Source organism: Aedes albopictus, chromosome 3, assembly GCF_035046485.1.
Source record: "Aedes albopictus strain Foshan chromosome 3, AalbF5, whole genome shotgun sequence".
NCBI classification, from domain to species: Eukaryota; Metazoa; Arthropoda; class Insecta; order Diptera; family Culicidae; genus Aedes; species Aedes albopictus.
The window spans coordinates 423,621,323-423,638,272 of NC_085138.1; the positions used below are offsets into that span (position 1 = coordinate 423,621,323).

The window sequence follows — 16,950 nt, forward strand, 5'->3', positions numbered from 1 at the left end:
ATTGTTGTCAAAATACGGAAAAGACTGGAAGTCGCCCAATTGTTTTCATTATGGAATCATCCGCTGAGAACAACGCCGCCGTTTCTACGGCAAATTCAGAGCCTAAAACGAAGAAGAAATTTACCTTCAAACCCCGGAAAGGATCAATTTCGAGGGATGAACCCTCCCGTCAACCGGACCCTAGAACCCGTCGCAAGCCAGAAGTCGTGGGAGAACCAGACTTCTCTCCAAAGAACCTATCGACCAGCTTCACGACACCGAAAAACGATCCCTGTGACATCGACGCTTTTTCTGTCGCTGATTTAGCTGCGTTAGGCTTCCTCAAGCGTGTACCAGAGTTACGCCTAAACTACTCTGGGTATTTCGATCTTGTCGAATCCATTTATCGAGATATGATGTCACAAGATAGATATTGGATTCGGAGTGTAACAGAGGCCATGTGGACCTATTACTGTACGATGTTGCTATGGCAGAGACTGTATTTCATACGCTCTCTTCAGAACGAGATCCCGATGACCGCATACATCGACTTCAAGTCGCATATGCCCACCGGAATTTGTATCCCGAAGGCGATCGCCGTGTACCTATCCGCGATCGGACCTGTTAGGGATCCCAACTCTCGAAAATGGCACGTCAGCGTCCCGGAATTAGACGCTAACATCGTCAATGATATTGCCGGATTCTTTGGCGCTATCACCGCAGACACGACCATATCTATGGTAGTATACCGTCTCCAGGTGTGGCCGCCTTATCCGTGCTTTATAAGGTAGCCAACCCACAGAGTGTCGAGATGTGGCGCTACCCAGCCCACTCGTTCACTACTTGGATACGTACCAAGAACTATGCCCATTACACCAGAGATTCGAAACATTTACGCTGAATTAGGAATACAAGCTGGCTACGACGCGGATGTCCAAGATTAGGACAACATTGTGTTTGGACGGAACTTTAACGGGATTTCCTTTTGCATCGATTTACTCCGCCATATCTCAACCAAGGTTGCAGATGCGAAGATACCATCGGTTATCGGACCCGTGGAGACCGAAGTCGGATCTCAAACACAGCTAGGATATGTCTTTGCTAACGACGACCAACTGTCCCGTGTAGCATCTGCACTCCACATGTCCCGCATAGCAACCATATTTTCTAGAAGGACCACACCAGTGGTACCTACCGCGAAAGTCTATCCGTTCCCATAGCATCGATCTGCTTAGGCGACAAATGCAATGTTCGCATATGCAGAACGATGACCACCAACCGTTTCGGTAAATCTGACACAACAAGAATGTGTCGTACTCATATTTCATTTTCCCATGCCAAAAGCATAAAGTTATCACCAAGCGCCTTTAGCCTTGAACCTGCCTTCTCCATATCGTAACTCTCTCTGTATCTTCTCTCTCTGTCTTTCGAATATCGATCGTCATCGATCGTTTACACAAATACAAGCAAATGTCATCCAGCTACCTCCAGTAGGCTACATGTAACTAAAAATTGAGAAATACATCATTCTGATTTCTACCATCAACCAGAGAAGTGATAAATCAATATCACATCCAAAGTTAAAATTAAGAAGTTCCCCTCATGGCGAACCGTGTACAAGTCCTCGAACTTGCGTAGCTAGTGAACAGTGACAATGAAATAAATGGTTTGAAGCCCAGAATAACAACAAGTAGAACAGTGATTTTTCGCAGATAGTTAGTAAAAGTGAACAGTGACAATGGGAAAAAATAGTTCGAAGCCCAAAATAACAACAAGTGGAACAGATGTTGAAATCAACAACATCTTGGAGCAGCACCAAGATCTGCATGAAAGTCACGAGTTGAAACTCTGGCTTATACTTGTGCTTGTTGCAATTCAAGTGACCGTATTGTGCTACAAAGAACTTAAACGGCTTAGCCGTCAAAACGCAATAAAAGCGGCGAAAAGCGTCGGTAGACTTGAAAACGTGTAAACATTTGAGAAATTCTGACTAAAGAGAATAACAGCAGAATATAAGCTACACACAGCATGATTTGTGCGCGAAACCTGAAAAAAAGACTAAAAATGGTAAATAGCAATGATTAGTGCGCGAATAGCTGGAACAGAAAAAAGTTGCCTAACGAAATCGGTAACATGAGCTCGGCAGTGCAGTGAATAAACAGTGAACATAACCCCAGAGTTAACCGGCAACCTGGAGCGACCCATCATCAGGCCAACCGGCAACAGGGAGCGGCCAACGGCGCGATGTGTTGCAGATTAATCGCAACAGTGAAGCAGAGTGAGTTGTATTGCAGTCGTTAATAGCGGACCGGATATGATGAGAGGTAATTACCAAGAACTTAAAAATATTTACGATGACCTTTAAATCAAAAGTAGGAACTAGATCTTCAAGTCGTTTATTATTACGGACCAAAAATAGATCTAAATTTCTAGTTTCAGAAATAACTCAATATTGTTTCCTTCACGATAACGTTAACATTAGAGTTCTTACCGAAGAAGCACAATATATTTTAAAAAGATTATAGAATTAATAGATAAATCCTCTCATATCCTTAAAGGCAACGGTAACCGCAATTATTTTCAAAAATAGACTATTAAAAATGGCGTTAGTTGTGGATGTCAAGTTAGGAACATCTTTGATCCCGATTTATGACGGGAATACAGCAAATTTAGACGGATTTATCGACGCAGTAACACTATTTGAAACCACCGTGAATTAAGCCTTCGAGAAAGGCACAGCGGATCAAAAAACTGCGGCGTCAAACACAGTTTTACAACTCGTTAGAACGCGCCTCACTGGTAAAGCACGACAAGCATTGGCAGCGAATCAGTCGTTGAACCAATTGCTTGACGCAATACGAGTAAGGTGCGCATCTAAAGTTTCACCTGACAGTGTTATCGCCAAATTAAAAACCCTGAAACAGGGCGGGGACCTGAACAATTTTTGCGATCAGGTGGATAAATTATGTAATGAACTCCAAACGGCATACTTGCGTGATGCAATTCCGCAAGACACCGCTAGTAAAATGGCTACGAAAAGAGGAGTTGAGTCATTAATTAATGGCACAAAGAACAGTGAAACACGGATGATTCTTAAGGCTGGGACATATGATAGCATTTCCGATGCTATTCAAAAAGTTTTGGAAAATGATGCATGCGAAAACAAACCACCAAGTGCGCAAATGTTTGCAGCACGAAGTATGCAACAACCTAATCGTAGGGGAAATTTTTCTAACAATCGTGGACATGGTCGTGGATATTTTGTACCCAATCGAGGAAGTTACAATAATTTCCAAAGGAACGGAAACTTTCGTGGAAATTTCCACGGAAGAGGTAATTTCACCAACAGAGGTTACCATCAAGGTAGAGGATCGTATCATCAACGTGGACAATTTGCTCAAAGAGGACACTCTAATCCTCATTATGGAATGTATGTAGCTCAAAACATTCCTCAACAATTTAATCAACAACAGAATTCTCCCCCAGTTCAAAACAATATGCAACCCACTCCGTTAATTCATCATTCAGACCAACCCCAGTTAAATTTTTTTAGGCCTACCACAAGGGCAGTTTATGCCATAAATCTATCTGCAACCAATTTTGTGCTTTTAAACCTATCGACCAGTTTTACGACACCGAAAAACGATCCCTGTGACATCGACGCTTTTTCTGTCGCTGATTTAGCTGCGTTAGGCTTCCTCAAGCGTGTACCAGAGTTACGCCTAAACTACTCTGGGTATTTCGATCTTGTCGAATCCATTTATCGAGATATGATGTCACAAAATAGATATTGGATTCGGAGTGTAACAGAGGCCATGTGGACCTATTACTGTACGATGTTGCTATGAGAGAGACTGTATTTCATACGCTTTCTTCAGAACGAGATCCCGATGACCGCATACATCGAATTCAAGTCGCACATGCCCACCGGAATTTGTATCCCGAAGGCGATCGCCGTGTACCTATCCGCGATCGGACCTGTTAGGGATCCCAACTCTCGAAAATGGCACGTCAGCGTCCCGGAATTAGACGCTAACATCGTCAATGATATTGCCGGATTCTTTGGCGCTATCACCGCAGACACGCACCATATCTATGGTAGTATACCGTTTCCAGGTGTGGCCGCCTTCTCCGTGCTTTATGAGGTAGCCAACCCACAGGGTGTCGAGATGTGGCGCTACCCAGCCCACTCGTTCACTACTTGGATACGTACCAAGAACTATGCCCATTACACCAGAGATTCGAAACATTTACGCTGAATTAGGAATACAAGCTGGCTACGACGCGGATGTCCAAGATTTGGACAACATTGTGTTTGGACGGAACTTTAACGGGATTCCCTTTTGCATCGATTTACTCCGCCATATCTCAACCAAGGTTGCAGATGCGAAGATACCATCGGTTATCGGACCCGTGGAAACCGAAGTCGGATCTCAAACACAGCTAGGATATGTCGTTGCTAACGACGACCAACTGCCCCGTAATCTCCGACCCACCCAAGAAATAGTATCTGCTAGATGCTACACCCAGCTGATTTCGCTTAGAGTCACAGCTGTCGCAGTGTTCAAGCCTCGCGTAGAGTACGTTAACCTACCGCGTAGCTACATCTACCGTTTCGAGTTTTGATACCACCCGGCTGTATAGCCCACGATCAACACGCAATATCGTTACGGCCGCCCGGAATGGATCAACATGGACACGTTCGGATTGAGTGACGTCGACGGAAGAGTAGTCGTCAATGAGTATATAAAGAATTTAAATACTCGTCGTTAGTAGGCTCGGAGTGGACATCTGAAGGAAAACAAAAGTAAACCCGCAAGGACAAGCGCATGATCTATCATATGATAGCGTATGATCTATCGTATGATGGATGAAGCTACTTTAAAAATTCAAAATTGGATTCAGGAGCTTAATAGAACATTAAATAATTTGAAAAAGGCGCCAAACAGGCACTGTCTAAGAAACACTTTGCTCAACAAATTGAAATACAGTAAGTACAGTTGAGGAAAGGCAAAAAATAGCCCAATTGGAACGCCTATGCTTCAGCTGCCTAGGCACGAGTCATAACATGTTTAAATGTACCAAGGTCAAGAGATGCGGCATTAGGGGATGTGCAAGAAGGCATCACCGATTGCTCCACCCTCCAACAGAAGAAGTGACGATTGAACAACAATCAGTGAATAATCATAACGACAACGCGAAACCGGTAACGGTACATTACCAGGTATTACCCGTGACATTACGAAACAAAGACAAAGTCGTAAGAACTTACGCCTTCCTAGATCCCGGTTCGTCGCTAACTCTACTAGAAGCAAATATCGCTAGAGAACTGAAGCTAGTCGGAAAATCAATACCTTTTCAACTCAATTGGATACAAGAGGTTACAACAGAGCATAACTTCAGTCGAAGCGTCGACGTAGTCATTGGAGGAGATACAAAAAGCAGCCATGTGCTGAGAGACGTTAGGACAATTGAAAACTTAATGCTACCAAAATAATCGAGAAATTACCAAGAATTATGCGAACGCTATCCTCACTTAAGAGGACTACCGTTAGATAGTTGCAATAACATGAGACCAGGGATAATGGTAGGACTACATCACAGTCATTTAGTTTAGTCAATTCAGTGTTCTCTTTCCTTATCCGTGATAGCCGAAAGAAGAGGAAACAAATATCTGCTTCATTCTGTTTTCGACTTTCAGTGCTATAGGATACTGGAGAAAGAAACATGGTAAGTGTAATTCAGCTAGAAAAATTAGTAAACTTTTGGTTTTTTTTTTTTATCTGATTTATTTTCCTTTTTCTTCTCTAGGAATGTCACAATGTCACATCGTCTTTATTTGTGCATGCAACTTACAGAATGCTCAGAAGTTAAGCAGGTCCTTCGATGGGACCGAGGCGTGCTCCGTGTGGTGGACCACCACCAGGATGGCGAAATATACTATTATGATTACAACCGGGCTGAGGATCTGGAGTAGGATCATCTATAGAAATAGAAATTTATCTTAAATAAATTTCTAATTATCTTTTGACAAATTCGTGTTTTCTTTTCGTTAGAAATGAACGAAGTTTTTTCTGAAATATTTGTGTTTTTTAGATCTTGTGTCGCAATCGTGCCGATAAGTAGTAGAGGGATAAATGTGTATTTCTTTTGGTGTTGCAGTGTGAGGTGAAAAGGATACACGTTCTTACAATAAGTAAGGGTAAGTCTCTTTCTTCTTTTTCTTTTGAAATGTAACACAAACTAATATGAATAAAAATAATGAGTGTGAATAGTAGAAAAAAATGGCGTTACGTGAATTTGGTTCAACGAAATCGACACTTTTGTAACAGCCTTAAAATTGTTCTAAAATTGTTCTTATGAGCCTTAAACTTTAACACCATTTCACGGAAAATATAAAATGGTCGGATCGTCAAAGGATTCTTAGAGTACTCCTGAAAAAAAAATAAAACTTTAATAAACTATTTGTTCATCTACAGAAGAAGACGCATAAAAAAGCATTAATTGAAATTCAGCAGTACAAGCAACAGACACATAAGAGAGAAGACAAAGTGATGATAGGTCAAATGCGACGGACACAGGATGAAGAAGAAGCGATCGTGCAGTTGATGTTAATGAACAAATATGGGTAAGAAATCAGAAGACTAACCAACACATATATTTTTTTCCAGGAGCAAATGTAAGAGTCACATAACACAATACTATATTTTGTTCAAAAAAAAATAAAGTGGTGTAGTGTTAACAAGTGTTGGTGAATCTATTGAAATGATGACATATCTTTAAGACAGCGAGTTCGAATTAAGAAGTTTGGTTGCAATTTTGAAAGTGAGTGGGGTGGTCTTGTTCCAGTTGGTGACAGCGGTGGGATTTGCAATACGCAAAAAAAGACCAGGACGCTCAACGATTCTTATGGCGCAACTGCGAACAGAGATTCCCGGACATATACGTCGTGCAAGTAATGACATTCGGTTCGACATGTTCACCGTCATGCGCCCAAGCAGCCAAGAACCACAATGCAAAAAGACCAATAAACCAGCACTACGTAGACGACTACGACGATAGTTTCAATTCCTTGGAGGAGGCCAAGGACACCGTCGCTCAGGTCATTAAGGCTCACGAAGGAGGGGGTTTCTTCATTACGAAGTTTTGCTGTAATGACAAAATGTTACTAGAGACGATTCCAAAAAAACAGAAGAGAGATAGATACGAAGAAGTATCTTAATGACAAATATGACGAATCCGAGAAGATACTCGGAGTCTACTGGAACACCAACAAGGATACGATCGGGTATCAGGTGAACCTAGAAAAATTATCTAAAGAAGTACTCTGCAAAATCAGAAACCCTAGCAAACGCGAAATACTCTCCTTCGTCATGAGCGTCTTCGACCTGCTAGGGCTAATATCGAACGTAACGATCCAAGGTAAAATCTTAATACAGGAACTGCATAAGGAAACGAAGGACTGGGACACACCTATCTCCGAAAGAGCGCAAAAGATATGGAACTCATGGGTGGAGAAAGTACAAACTGCGAGCAACATACGAATTCCTCGATGGGTAATGACGTAGGACGTAGGCACGCACATAGAACTCCACACCTTCGTCGACGCATCGGATAAGGCCTTTGCAGCAATCGTATACGCAAGAAGTAATACACAACAAAATCTATGTGTGAGAATCATGGCAGCGAAATCGCGAGTAGCACCCATCAAACCGCTATCAATTCCGCGGCTCGAGCTACAAGCAGCGCTACTAGGGGTAAGATTAGCAGATACAGTCAGGCAAGAAACGAAAATCATAGGATCTACGTTTTGGACGGACTCCAGAACGGTCATCTCATGGATCAACTCCGAGCATCGAAAATATAAACCATTTATAGCTCACCGTATCGGAGGACGTATCCGAAAAGATACTTGGGGTATACTGGAACACCAACAAAGACAGCATTGGATTTCAAGTGAAACTCGAGAGACTGCCTAAAGAGGTGTATTGTAAGATAAGACAACCACCGAAAAGAGAAGTACTCTCGTTTGTTATGAGCGTATTTGATCCGTTAGGTCTAATATCTTATATTACAATACACGGAAAAATGCTGCATCAAGACCTACATAAGGAAACGTCTGTGTGGGATAAATCAATATCTAAAAGGCAGCAACAAGTCTTGGAGAATTGGCTGGAGCAAATTGAAGCATCGAATCACGTCAGAATTCCGAGATGGATATTAGAAAATACAGGATCACACGTAGAACTACACACGTTTGTCGACGCTTCAGAAAAAGCCTTCGCAGCAGTTGTATACTACAGAAGCTCCACTGGAGGAACACCATCCGTACGCTTAGTCGCTGCGAAGTCAAGAGTCGCACCGATTAAGGCACTATCCATTCCACGCCTGGAGTTGCAAGCAGCATTATTGGGAATACGGCTGACCGACATTATAAAAAGGGAAACACGGTTCAAGGTTACCAAATTAACATATTGGTCAGACTCGAAAACCGTACTAGCATGGATAAACTCAGAGCACAGAAAATATAAACCGTTTGTGGCCCATCGAACAGGTAAAATCCTTGATTCAACCACTATGGATCAATGGAGATGGGTTCCGAGTGCTAATAACACCGCAGACGAAGGCACGAAACCGTCGACGAAGGAATCCATGTGGATCCCCGGACCGCCATTCCTGAAACTACCAGAAAAGGACTGGCCCCAAGCAGAGTCTATCGAAACAGCTGAAGAAGCGAAATTCGTCGGAGTTCATAGCCAACAAAAGGACTGTGTACAAGAGGAAAGATTCTCATGTTGGTGGAAACTTCTATTCCGTATCTGTATGATACTCAAAATCATTCAATTCGGAATAAATCGAGCCAACTCCACAAAGGCTTTCACCATGACAGAAAGAATTAAGGCTGAAAACATACTATACAAGAAGGCCCAGCGTGACACTTACCGGGACAAGGTGAAAGATTTATAAGAGAACCAGGAATTAACTACGATTAGACCGCTCTCTAAATTGAATCCCGAGCTTGACGATCAAGGGGTAATGCGTTCCCATAGTAGACTGGTATACGCAGAAAATATTCCAAAAGCAACAAGGAAACCGATCATCTTACCAAAGGGACACCATAGCACTAACCTCATCGTGAAGTGGTACCACGAAATGTTCAACCACCATGCTGACAAGGCAGTACAAGCGGCTCTACAGCAAAAGTACTTCATAGTCGTTCTAAGCGCGGCACTTCAATATGTGAAAGCGCGCTGTCAACACTGCATCAATGCAAAAGCAATGATGGCTCCCATCGTGTCGAACAGACTCGTTCATATACCCTTTCACCCATACGGGAGTAGACTACTTTGGTCCTTTCGAAGTAGCAGTAAACCGATCAAGGTGACTTTGGCAAATATGCGCCAAGTGTAGAATCAAATGCGAACAAATAAAAGCGGTACAACAAACAGTGATACTGGCAGCACGCGAACAGCTGTCCACTACTCAATCCATGTTTTTGAAAGGTCACTACCTCACCTAAGGAAGAGGTAAACAGTTTGAATGAAAATAAACGAAATCTAACAGCGAAGACAAGTTGCATAATTGCAACCCGAGTGGAACGTCGAGGAAGACAAACATGGTGTTTAGTTTCAACGACAGCAAGCGACAATGACCGACCGACCCGATTAACGCAGGCGTAGCAGAACGATGAGAGACATTTCTACACTTTACCTCGCAAAAAGGAGTATCGTATTTAAGAAAAACCAATAAGCTCTATGTATATAACCTTTACCTTACATTTTACTTTTTTTTGTATGTTATTTTGACAATTGAGTAAGATTCTATAAATGAACGATTATGGACGATTGGAGAAATTGCATAAATATTTTAAAAAATCCATAAGTACTACATTAAAAGAACAAATATTATGTTGGGGCTTGATCCACCGACCCACAACACGTAAGGGAGTAAAGCCTCCGGAAGAACAATCCTTGGGGTAAGTGATTCCTTTTGTTGTCTCTCACCACATCCATAGGGCGGAAGGGGGGGGAGGGATGTTAGTTAACTCTCTTCGAGATTCCTGCTGGATCCTTCCAACCACATAACGCGACAGTGTATGAACGTAATTACCAAGCCAAAAATACCAATAATGGCCGCACTCCCGAAGTGCAGAACAGACACCTACGTCTATCCCTTTAATCAAAGATACTGGGGTAGACTATTTCGAACCATTTGAGGTCACAGTAAACAGATCCAAGGAAAAACGCTGGGGCGCAATCTTCACCTGTATGACTACAAGAGCCGTACACATCGAACTGGCGTCGAAGTTGGACACAGACGCATTTTTATTGTGCTTCGTGAATTTTCAAACCCGAAGAGGTAAAGTATCGCACTTATACAGCGATAACGGAACAAACTTCATAGGAGCAGAACGAGAACTACGCAGTCAGGTAGACCAGATAAATTCCAAAATGGAAGCGGGGCACGAATGGCATTTCAATTCCCTAAAAGCTCCACATTTCGGAGGCGCATGGGAAAGACTGATCAGGATTGTCAAAAACAGTCTCATGGAAACGATAACATCACGAAAAGATCACTCAGCACCAAATGTCGAGGTACTGAGAGGTGCGCTAATCCAAGCAGAGTTCTATCTTAACTCACACCTGCTAACACATAGACTGCGAAGACGATGAAGTACTAAGCCCGTTCCACATCTTAATAGGAAGGGCGGGTTAAGTATCCGTGCCATCTATGTTCGAGAGTTATAAACTCGAGCGGAAACACTGGCGACTAGCACAATATTACGGAAAGTACTTCTGGGACAGATGGAAAAAAGTATACTTACCAATTATAGCGCAACGGCCAAAATGGCAAAGTGGAAGTTTTAGAGCACGCTATGCTGAACAACAATATTTCCGACAAAATTTTCAAAACTCGTTTAGAGGCAACAATAGAGGACATTCAATGTCTAGAGTATTTTATAACCCTGAAAATTCCCAAAATTCACCAGGTTCTTCGCCGCACAACAATCAACAAAACTCGTTGGGGTTTCAGCAACCGAATCAATAACAGCAGCAAGTCAATCAACTACCACTGTCTTAACTGATGCCAAGAAACTAATTAAAGTACACATAAAGTATTTACAATTCACACAACTTACAGTAATTTCGTAATTTTGAATTTGGACGCTGCTGAGAGAATTTGCACACTTTGATTGACTCTGGTGTAGAAATTTCACTGATAAAATCTGGAAATTTTAAGCGCACAGAATTGGTAAATCAAAATGACAAATGCAATATCACCGGAATTCACTCTGAAATAGTTGAAACTTTTGGTACTATTTTATCAACCAATAATTTGTGTTCACAACATATTCCCCTGAACGATAGTGTTCCAGTGTATATACCGAACTATCGGACTGTACATTCACGACACGAAGAAATCAGACAAAAGTTAATTCACTTGATTTGCTTGATGGGTTTAATCACCGTTAACGAGTATATCTCTTTATTGTTGATATTTCTCGGTGAACGAAAAGTTAATTCAATTTAGTAACTTTTCAAATGAATAAATTCTTTCTAATTCGGACACCCAACTAAACAAGTGTGTTTTCAAACATGTACACTGCTGTCGCTCCCATAAAAGTTCCATATGAATAGGAAACCCAGCAAAGTTGGGACTGTTATGCGAGTGGGGGCAGTGCACTGCAAATTCAATTGCAAAACCTCGAACCTTTGCTTGATCGCACGATGGCCCTAACATTACATGGTGGCTCCAGAGAGGAGAATTCTGCACATCACGTGGTGCATCGTTTAAGAGTCAAAACGGAATCAGACGGATGCAGCATACCATAGAATGGTATCCGTTCGCATCCCTAGAACATCTCAAGCTCACATCGATTCACAGCTTTCATTGTGAGACTTAGGTAGCAACGACCACGGAGTACCACGGAGAGCATTCAGAACTCCCTGACACGGGGCATAACGCCTTTAGCAAACCAGATTTTCACGACATCAACCAATGAACCAACAAACTACCTATACTGTTCGACGAAGGCCTTTTCAGCCTTTGGGTGTGTACGTGTGCGCGCGTCAATAATATGTAAGTGTTTCACAAAGTACTAAAGTGGGGGTATTTACCTAGCGTTGCGTGTTTGTCAGCCTCCTCCAAACTCCAGGCGGATCTCGCAGTGTGGGATGCAGCCGTCGCGGTTCGCTACTGCGCGAATGACTAGTTTGTTTGTGATAGTAGTAACTACGACCCCGCAGCCCATTCGGATACGCGCGATTGTGGTAATGGGTGTTAGTGTGGTGAGATGGAGGGGGGGGGGAGTTCTGATCGTACTGATCGAAGATGGTGATGGTGGCCATAACTAGTAAGGGTGATGTACGGGTGTGTTAGTAACTAAATCGAAAGCAATGGGATTAGCAATTGTGGGATTTTGTGGGGTTGCGGTGATTTGGTTTACACTATCCCACCTTCGCAACCGATGTTTGTCAGTATTTCTGCTGCGGTTGAAACGGATGCAGATGCGACTGACGCCGCAGAATTTTGTGATGGGGCGGCTGTGGCTGCTGTGGCGGCGGCGGTGGCGGCTGATGCCTGTGATGCTGAGACTCCAGCGGCATTGTTGTTGGCAACTGTTGAAGATGCGATAAGATTATTTGTGAGCGGTACCGATCCACTGACACTGGCTGTCACGGAAGCACTGCTAGCTAGCGTAGTTGAGGAAGGAGATGCCGAGGACGGTGACGGTGATGATAGTGATGACAATGGTGAGGACACGGATGATGGCGATGGTATCGATGATGAACCGATGACACTACTATTACTACTAGTACTACTGCTATTGGCTAAACTGATACTACTGTTGGTGTGATTGCTATTGCTCAGAAATGGTATACGGGATGATATGGCGGCGGCGGCAACGGCAGCAGCGGCCGACGTTCCGGACAGCTTCGGCGGTATCTGCGGTTTGTTGGGCGGGATCGGAGGCGGCACACCACGCCCTCCCACCGAGGGAATTATTGTCTTCTTGATGGTTGCGGTGGTTCCTCCCACGATGAGACCGGATGGACTTCCTGCAGGCGATGCTGACGCTTTTCGGACGGTGGCCATCTGTTGGCGGCAGGTTGATGCGATCCACAATATTGGGTTTATATTCACAGATGGTGGAAGAGACAAGAGATTTGCGGTGTCGAAGTTTTTAATGAAATTGAATGAAATGATTTCTTTTTTGTTTGTTTTGCTTTGGTTGTTGTTTGCTTTTAAGAAGGAAGGCTTAATTTACGCTGCAATCCTCATATTAAGGTATTTTTTTCTAGGAAAGCACATTTTTGCATGGTAGAAATTTGCAGTTTTGTTCGTTTTCGTGTACGATTGTTACAAGAATGTTCGGTAAATGGAAACGAAACAGAGAAAACAAAATTAGCTATCACTATCAATAGCCGGTGAGCTGCCTACATCGCAACAACGGGTTGAAAAAGCAAGCATTCACTTGTGCTCCGTCATCAGATAAGTCATGTATACTGTTTTACCACTCTTACATGATAAACCTAAGTGAACAAAAAAAAAACGACACTGATGATTGAGTTGGGGTTTGTGTTTTTCGAAAGCTTATGAAGCTAGAAACTAAACTTCAGCTTCATACATATTCAAAATGCGCAAATAGCAACCCCTGTTTAAAAATAAAACATGAGAAGAAGGAAAACTTGGTAGTAACAAACAAAACTTATTCACTGCTAAGAAAAGTCGCTGAACTTGTCATTATTCATTATATGTAACTACATTCCGTTTCGATAAGTTGAATATCTAATTATTATTATTATCTTTATTATCGAGATTTTCAGCCAGGGGCTGGTTCATCTCCGAGAATATCTAATTAAGTTTGAACTGAATTCGAATAAAATGATAATTTATGAACTAGCCAACTTGTTTGAGGGCGCTTTGATAGAAAGCTTCAGTTTTAGAAGGCTCAATTGCCAAACTATGGGACGATCGCATCAATTCTCGAACCTTCACTCGATCGCGCAATGGTTCTAACATAACATGGTGGCTCCAGAGAGGATAGCTTGAGCTTGATTGACCGCCCGTGGATGCTACTCCAGTATCGCCAGACCAGCTCACTCACACAAGGACCAATGAGATAACTGCCGGGGACTAGCAGGCATCTTCAGTGTGTGAGCGTTGGTGATCTTCTATTTTTAGGCGACAATGGCGCCTGCCACGTCAGGTTGCAGGTCAATGTGGGGAAGGGGTAAGGAAGTGATGATTGCAATCGTTTGTATCCACATCTGGCCGAATATACCTCTGCGCCAGCACAAATTCATGCGGATGTTGGAGTGTTGGTGGCAATTGGTTGGCAGAAGGTTCACACATTGGTGTGTGGATACCAGGGGAAGGTAATAGAATTGTGTGTTTTTATTATTTTGAAGATGTGTGGCACAGTTCGCTTGATTGCATAACTTGTAGGTATTTTCTAATAGGATTGTGACACTGTGCTGTGAAAGTTTAGAAGGAAGGAAGGGAAACGGCTTTTTCAACCCGTTTCTGTTCTAGCGATGGCTATGAACATGTTTATATACATGAGTTGTATATGTAGAGAGCAGAGAGAAAGTATATAGAAAGATACAAAGTAGGAGGAAAGGGACGGGCCAGGGAGTGAACCCAGGACCTTCTGCATATAAATCAGAAGCGGTAGCCACTAGACCATCAAGCCCCTTGTTGATTCCGCCACGTCCAGAGATCTGACGAGCCCCAACGTCCCCATTTCTAAACAAACGTGTTCACACCCAATCCGCACAGAGAGGATCGTCGATAATGCGGACGGTCGTGCATCCGAGATGAGAAGAATGGACAGATAAATTGAACACAAACAAAACAGCCATTGGTGAAGATACAGTGCCGATATTCATTGCTAGGAAAAATGAAATTAATCTAAAGCTGATTCTTATCGCTACTTCAAATGCTAGTTCTCTAAACCCTAATTCTTAAATAATCTAAAACTAGGTAATATTGAATTAATTGAATATTGGGGTTTGTGCCTAATTAGTGTTATTGATAAACCTATATTATGCTATTTACAGTGAAATCTTATTACCTAGTGTTCATTCACTCCATTCTTACTGAAACAGTATTTTTTTTTACCTAAACCTACAAGGTGAGAACATGCGCTTAGTTAGCTTAAACAGAACATGCAATTACTTAAACTATACAAACATTCACAACAAATAGGTGCGTGTAGTTACATTTCCCGAGAGTCTTGGAATCTATCTACCAATCATCCTCAAGCAAACTGTGGTGAGATTGTCTTAATTTATACGCTATATGCTATTGAACCTTATACTATTTCTATTAATTAGGCACTAATTGTCAGTGTATCTCAGCTCCTAAATAATCACGGTGGCAATAGCGAATCACCAAAAGTGAGTTAGGTAACTAAGACTACCAAACGTAATTATTAATGCAAATCGTAAACTTGCAGGAATTTTGTAACCGTTCCTACCGTGTAAATTGGAATAAAGAGTTCACGAAATCTACATTCGCTTACCGCCCAACACCCCTCTTATGGTGGCTCCAGAGAGGATATTAAACAAACTACTCTGCAAACAGGGATTTCTCTTAGAATCGATTCATATTCTGACGGATGTGCTCATTCTGCGAATGGAGTGTCGTGGCAAAAGTCGGAATCGTATATCGAGATGAGAAAACTGGACTCGAATGAAGTGACTTGCCGTGTAAATCAAATGGACAATCACTTCATTCGAGTCTAGTTTTCTCATCTCGATACAAGACTCACGTCACTCCATTCGCAGAATGAGCACATCCGTCAGAATATGAATCGAATCTGACAGAAATCCTTGCTTGCAGAGTAGTTTCCGTGTGTACGTATCAGATCCTCTATGGAGCCACCATGTAATGTTAGAACCATTGTGCGATCGAGTGAAGGTTCGAGACTCGAGAGGTTCACATAAAATAGTCGAATACAAAATAGTAATAAAATTGCCTTTACGGACAAGGTATTTGGAGGACATAGCTCAAATTTTCTAGAGCACCGTTTTTTAGAACCGTTAAATGGATTTGGATGAAAATGCATCACCCTGTTGATACTCACTGAGCAACCAGCATGATGTATTTTCAGCCATATCCGTTAAACGGTTCTAAAAAACGGTGCTCTAGAAATTTTGAGCTATGTCCTCCAAATACCTTGTCCTTAAACTTCGTTCATATAGTTATAGTATATATGGCATAAACTGATTTTTCTGTAAACAGATTTTTGTTCCTCCGTACAGATTGATTGATTGATTTGTCTTTATTTCAGACACTTTCAGCCCTTGGCTGGTTCGTCTTTCATCCGTACAGATTTCGTTTTGCATAAAATACAGGTTTTTGAGCTAGAGGGACTATTTTAATTTTGTATGGGATACAGATTTTTGAAAAGTGCGATTCATATATTTCAAAAAATCATCTGGCATCTGGCACTGATGAAAAGGGAGAACTAGCGAGTTCCTAAGAGAAGTTTCACAATATTCAGACTAGCAATGATTTTTTCCTATGGCTTCAAAAAAAATTGAATTGAACAATTTTGAGGGGAAAAGTCTTTTTATAAATTTTCCAGGAATTTCGGCAGGATTTCCTTCAAGAATTTTTTTTTTTCATTAAATGTCCCATGCATTTCCGGTAATTTTCAAAGAGGTTCATCATTGATTTTTCCCATTATTCCTTCACAATTTTTTTCGAAGATTCGTCGAGGAGTTATTCCACGGATTTATGCAAACATTCTATTGATGATTTCCCTAGGAATTCCTCCAAAGCTTCGAGAAATCTTCCTAAGCTTTCGGCAAAAATTCATCCAATTATTCCTCCGGTGCACGCTATGTCCAAAGGGAAGTATAATGAAAATCGAATGTACTTAAAATGTTATTCCCTAGGACCTCTAGTTTCAGAAAATGTGCGGTTTAAAATATTTCATCTTGGGTTTTTTTTTATATA

General features: G+C 41.9%; 1 protein-coding gene across 4 annotated transcripts in view; it reads right to left on the reverse strand.

Annotated features, from left to right (window-relative positions):
- Window positions 1–3,216: 3,216 nt before the first annotated feature.
- LOC109433478 (CTTNBP2 N-terminal-like protein) overlaps window positions 3,217–16,950 on the reverse strand; it is a 37,879-nt gene continuing 24,145 nt past the window's right edge. For 2 of the 4 annotated variants that reach the window (XM_029875785.2, XM_029875786.2), the window contains one exon: window positions 3,217–13,077. In XM_029875785.2, coding sequence (XP_029731645.1) covers window positions 12,424–13,077 — 654 coding nt within the window. In that variant the 3' untranslated portion in view covers window positions 3,217–12,423. The remainder of the gene's footprint in view (window positions 13,078–16,950) is intronic. The other 2 variants (XM_062856392.1, XM_029875787.2) reach the window with 2 other exon arrangements.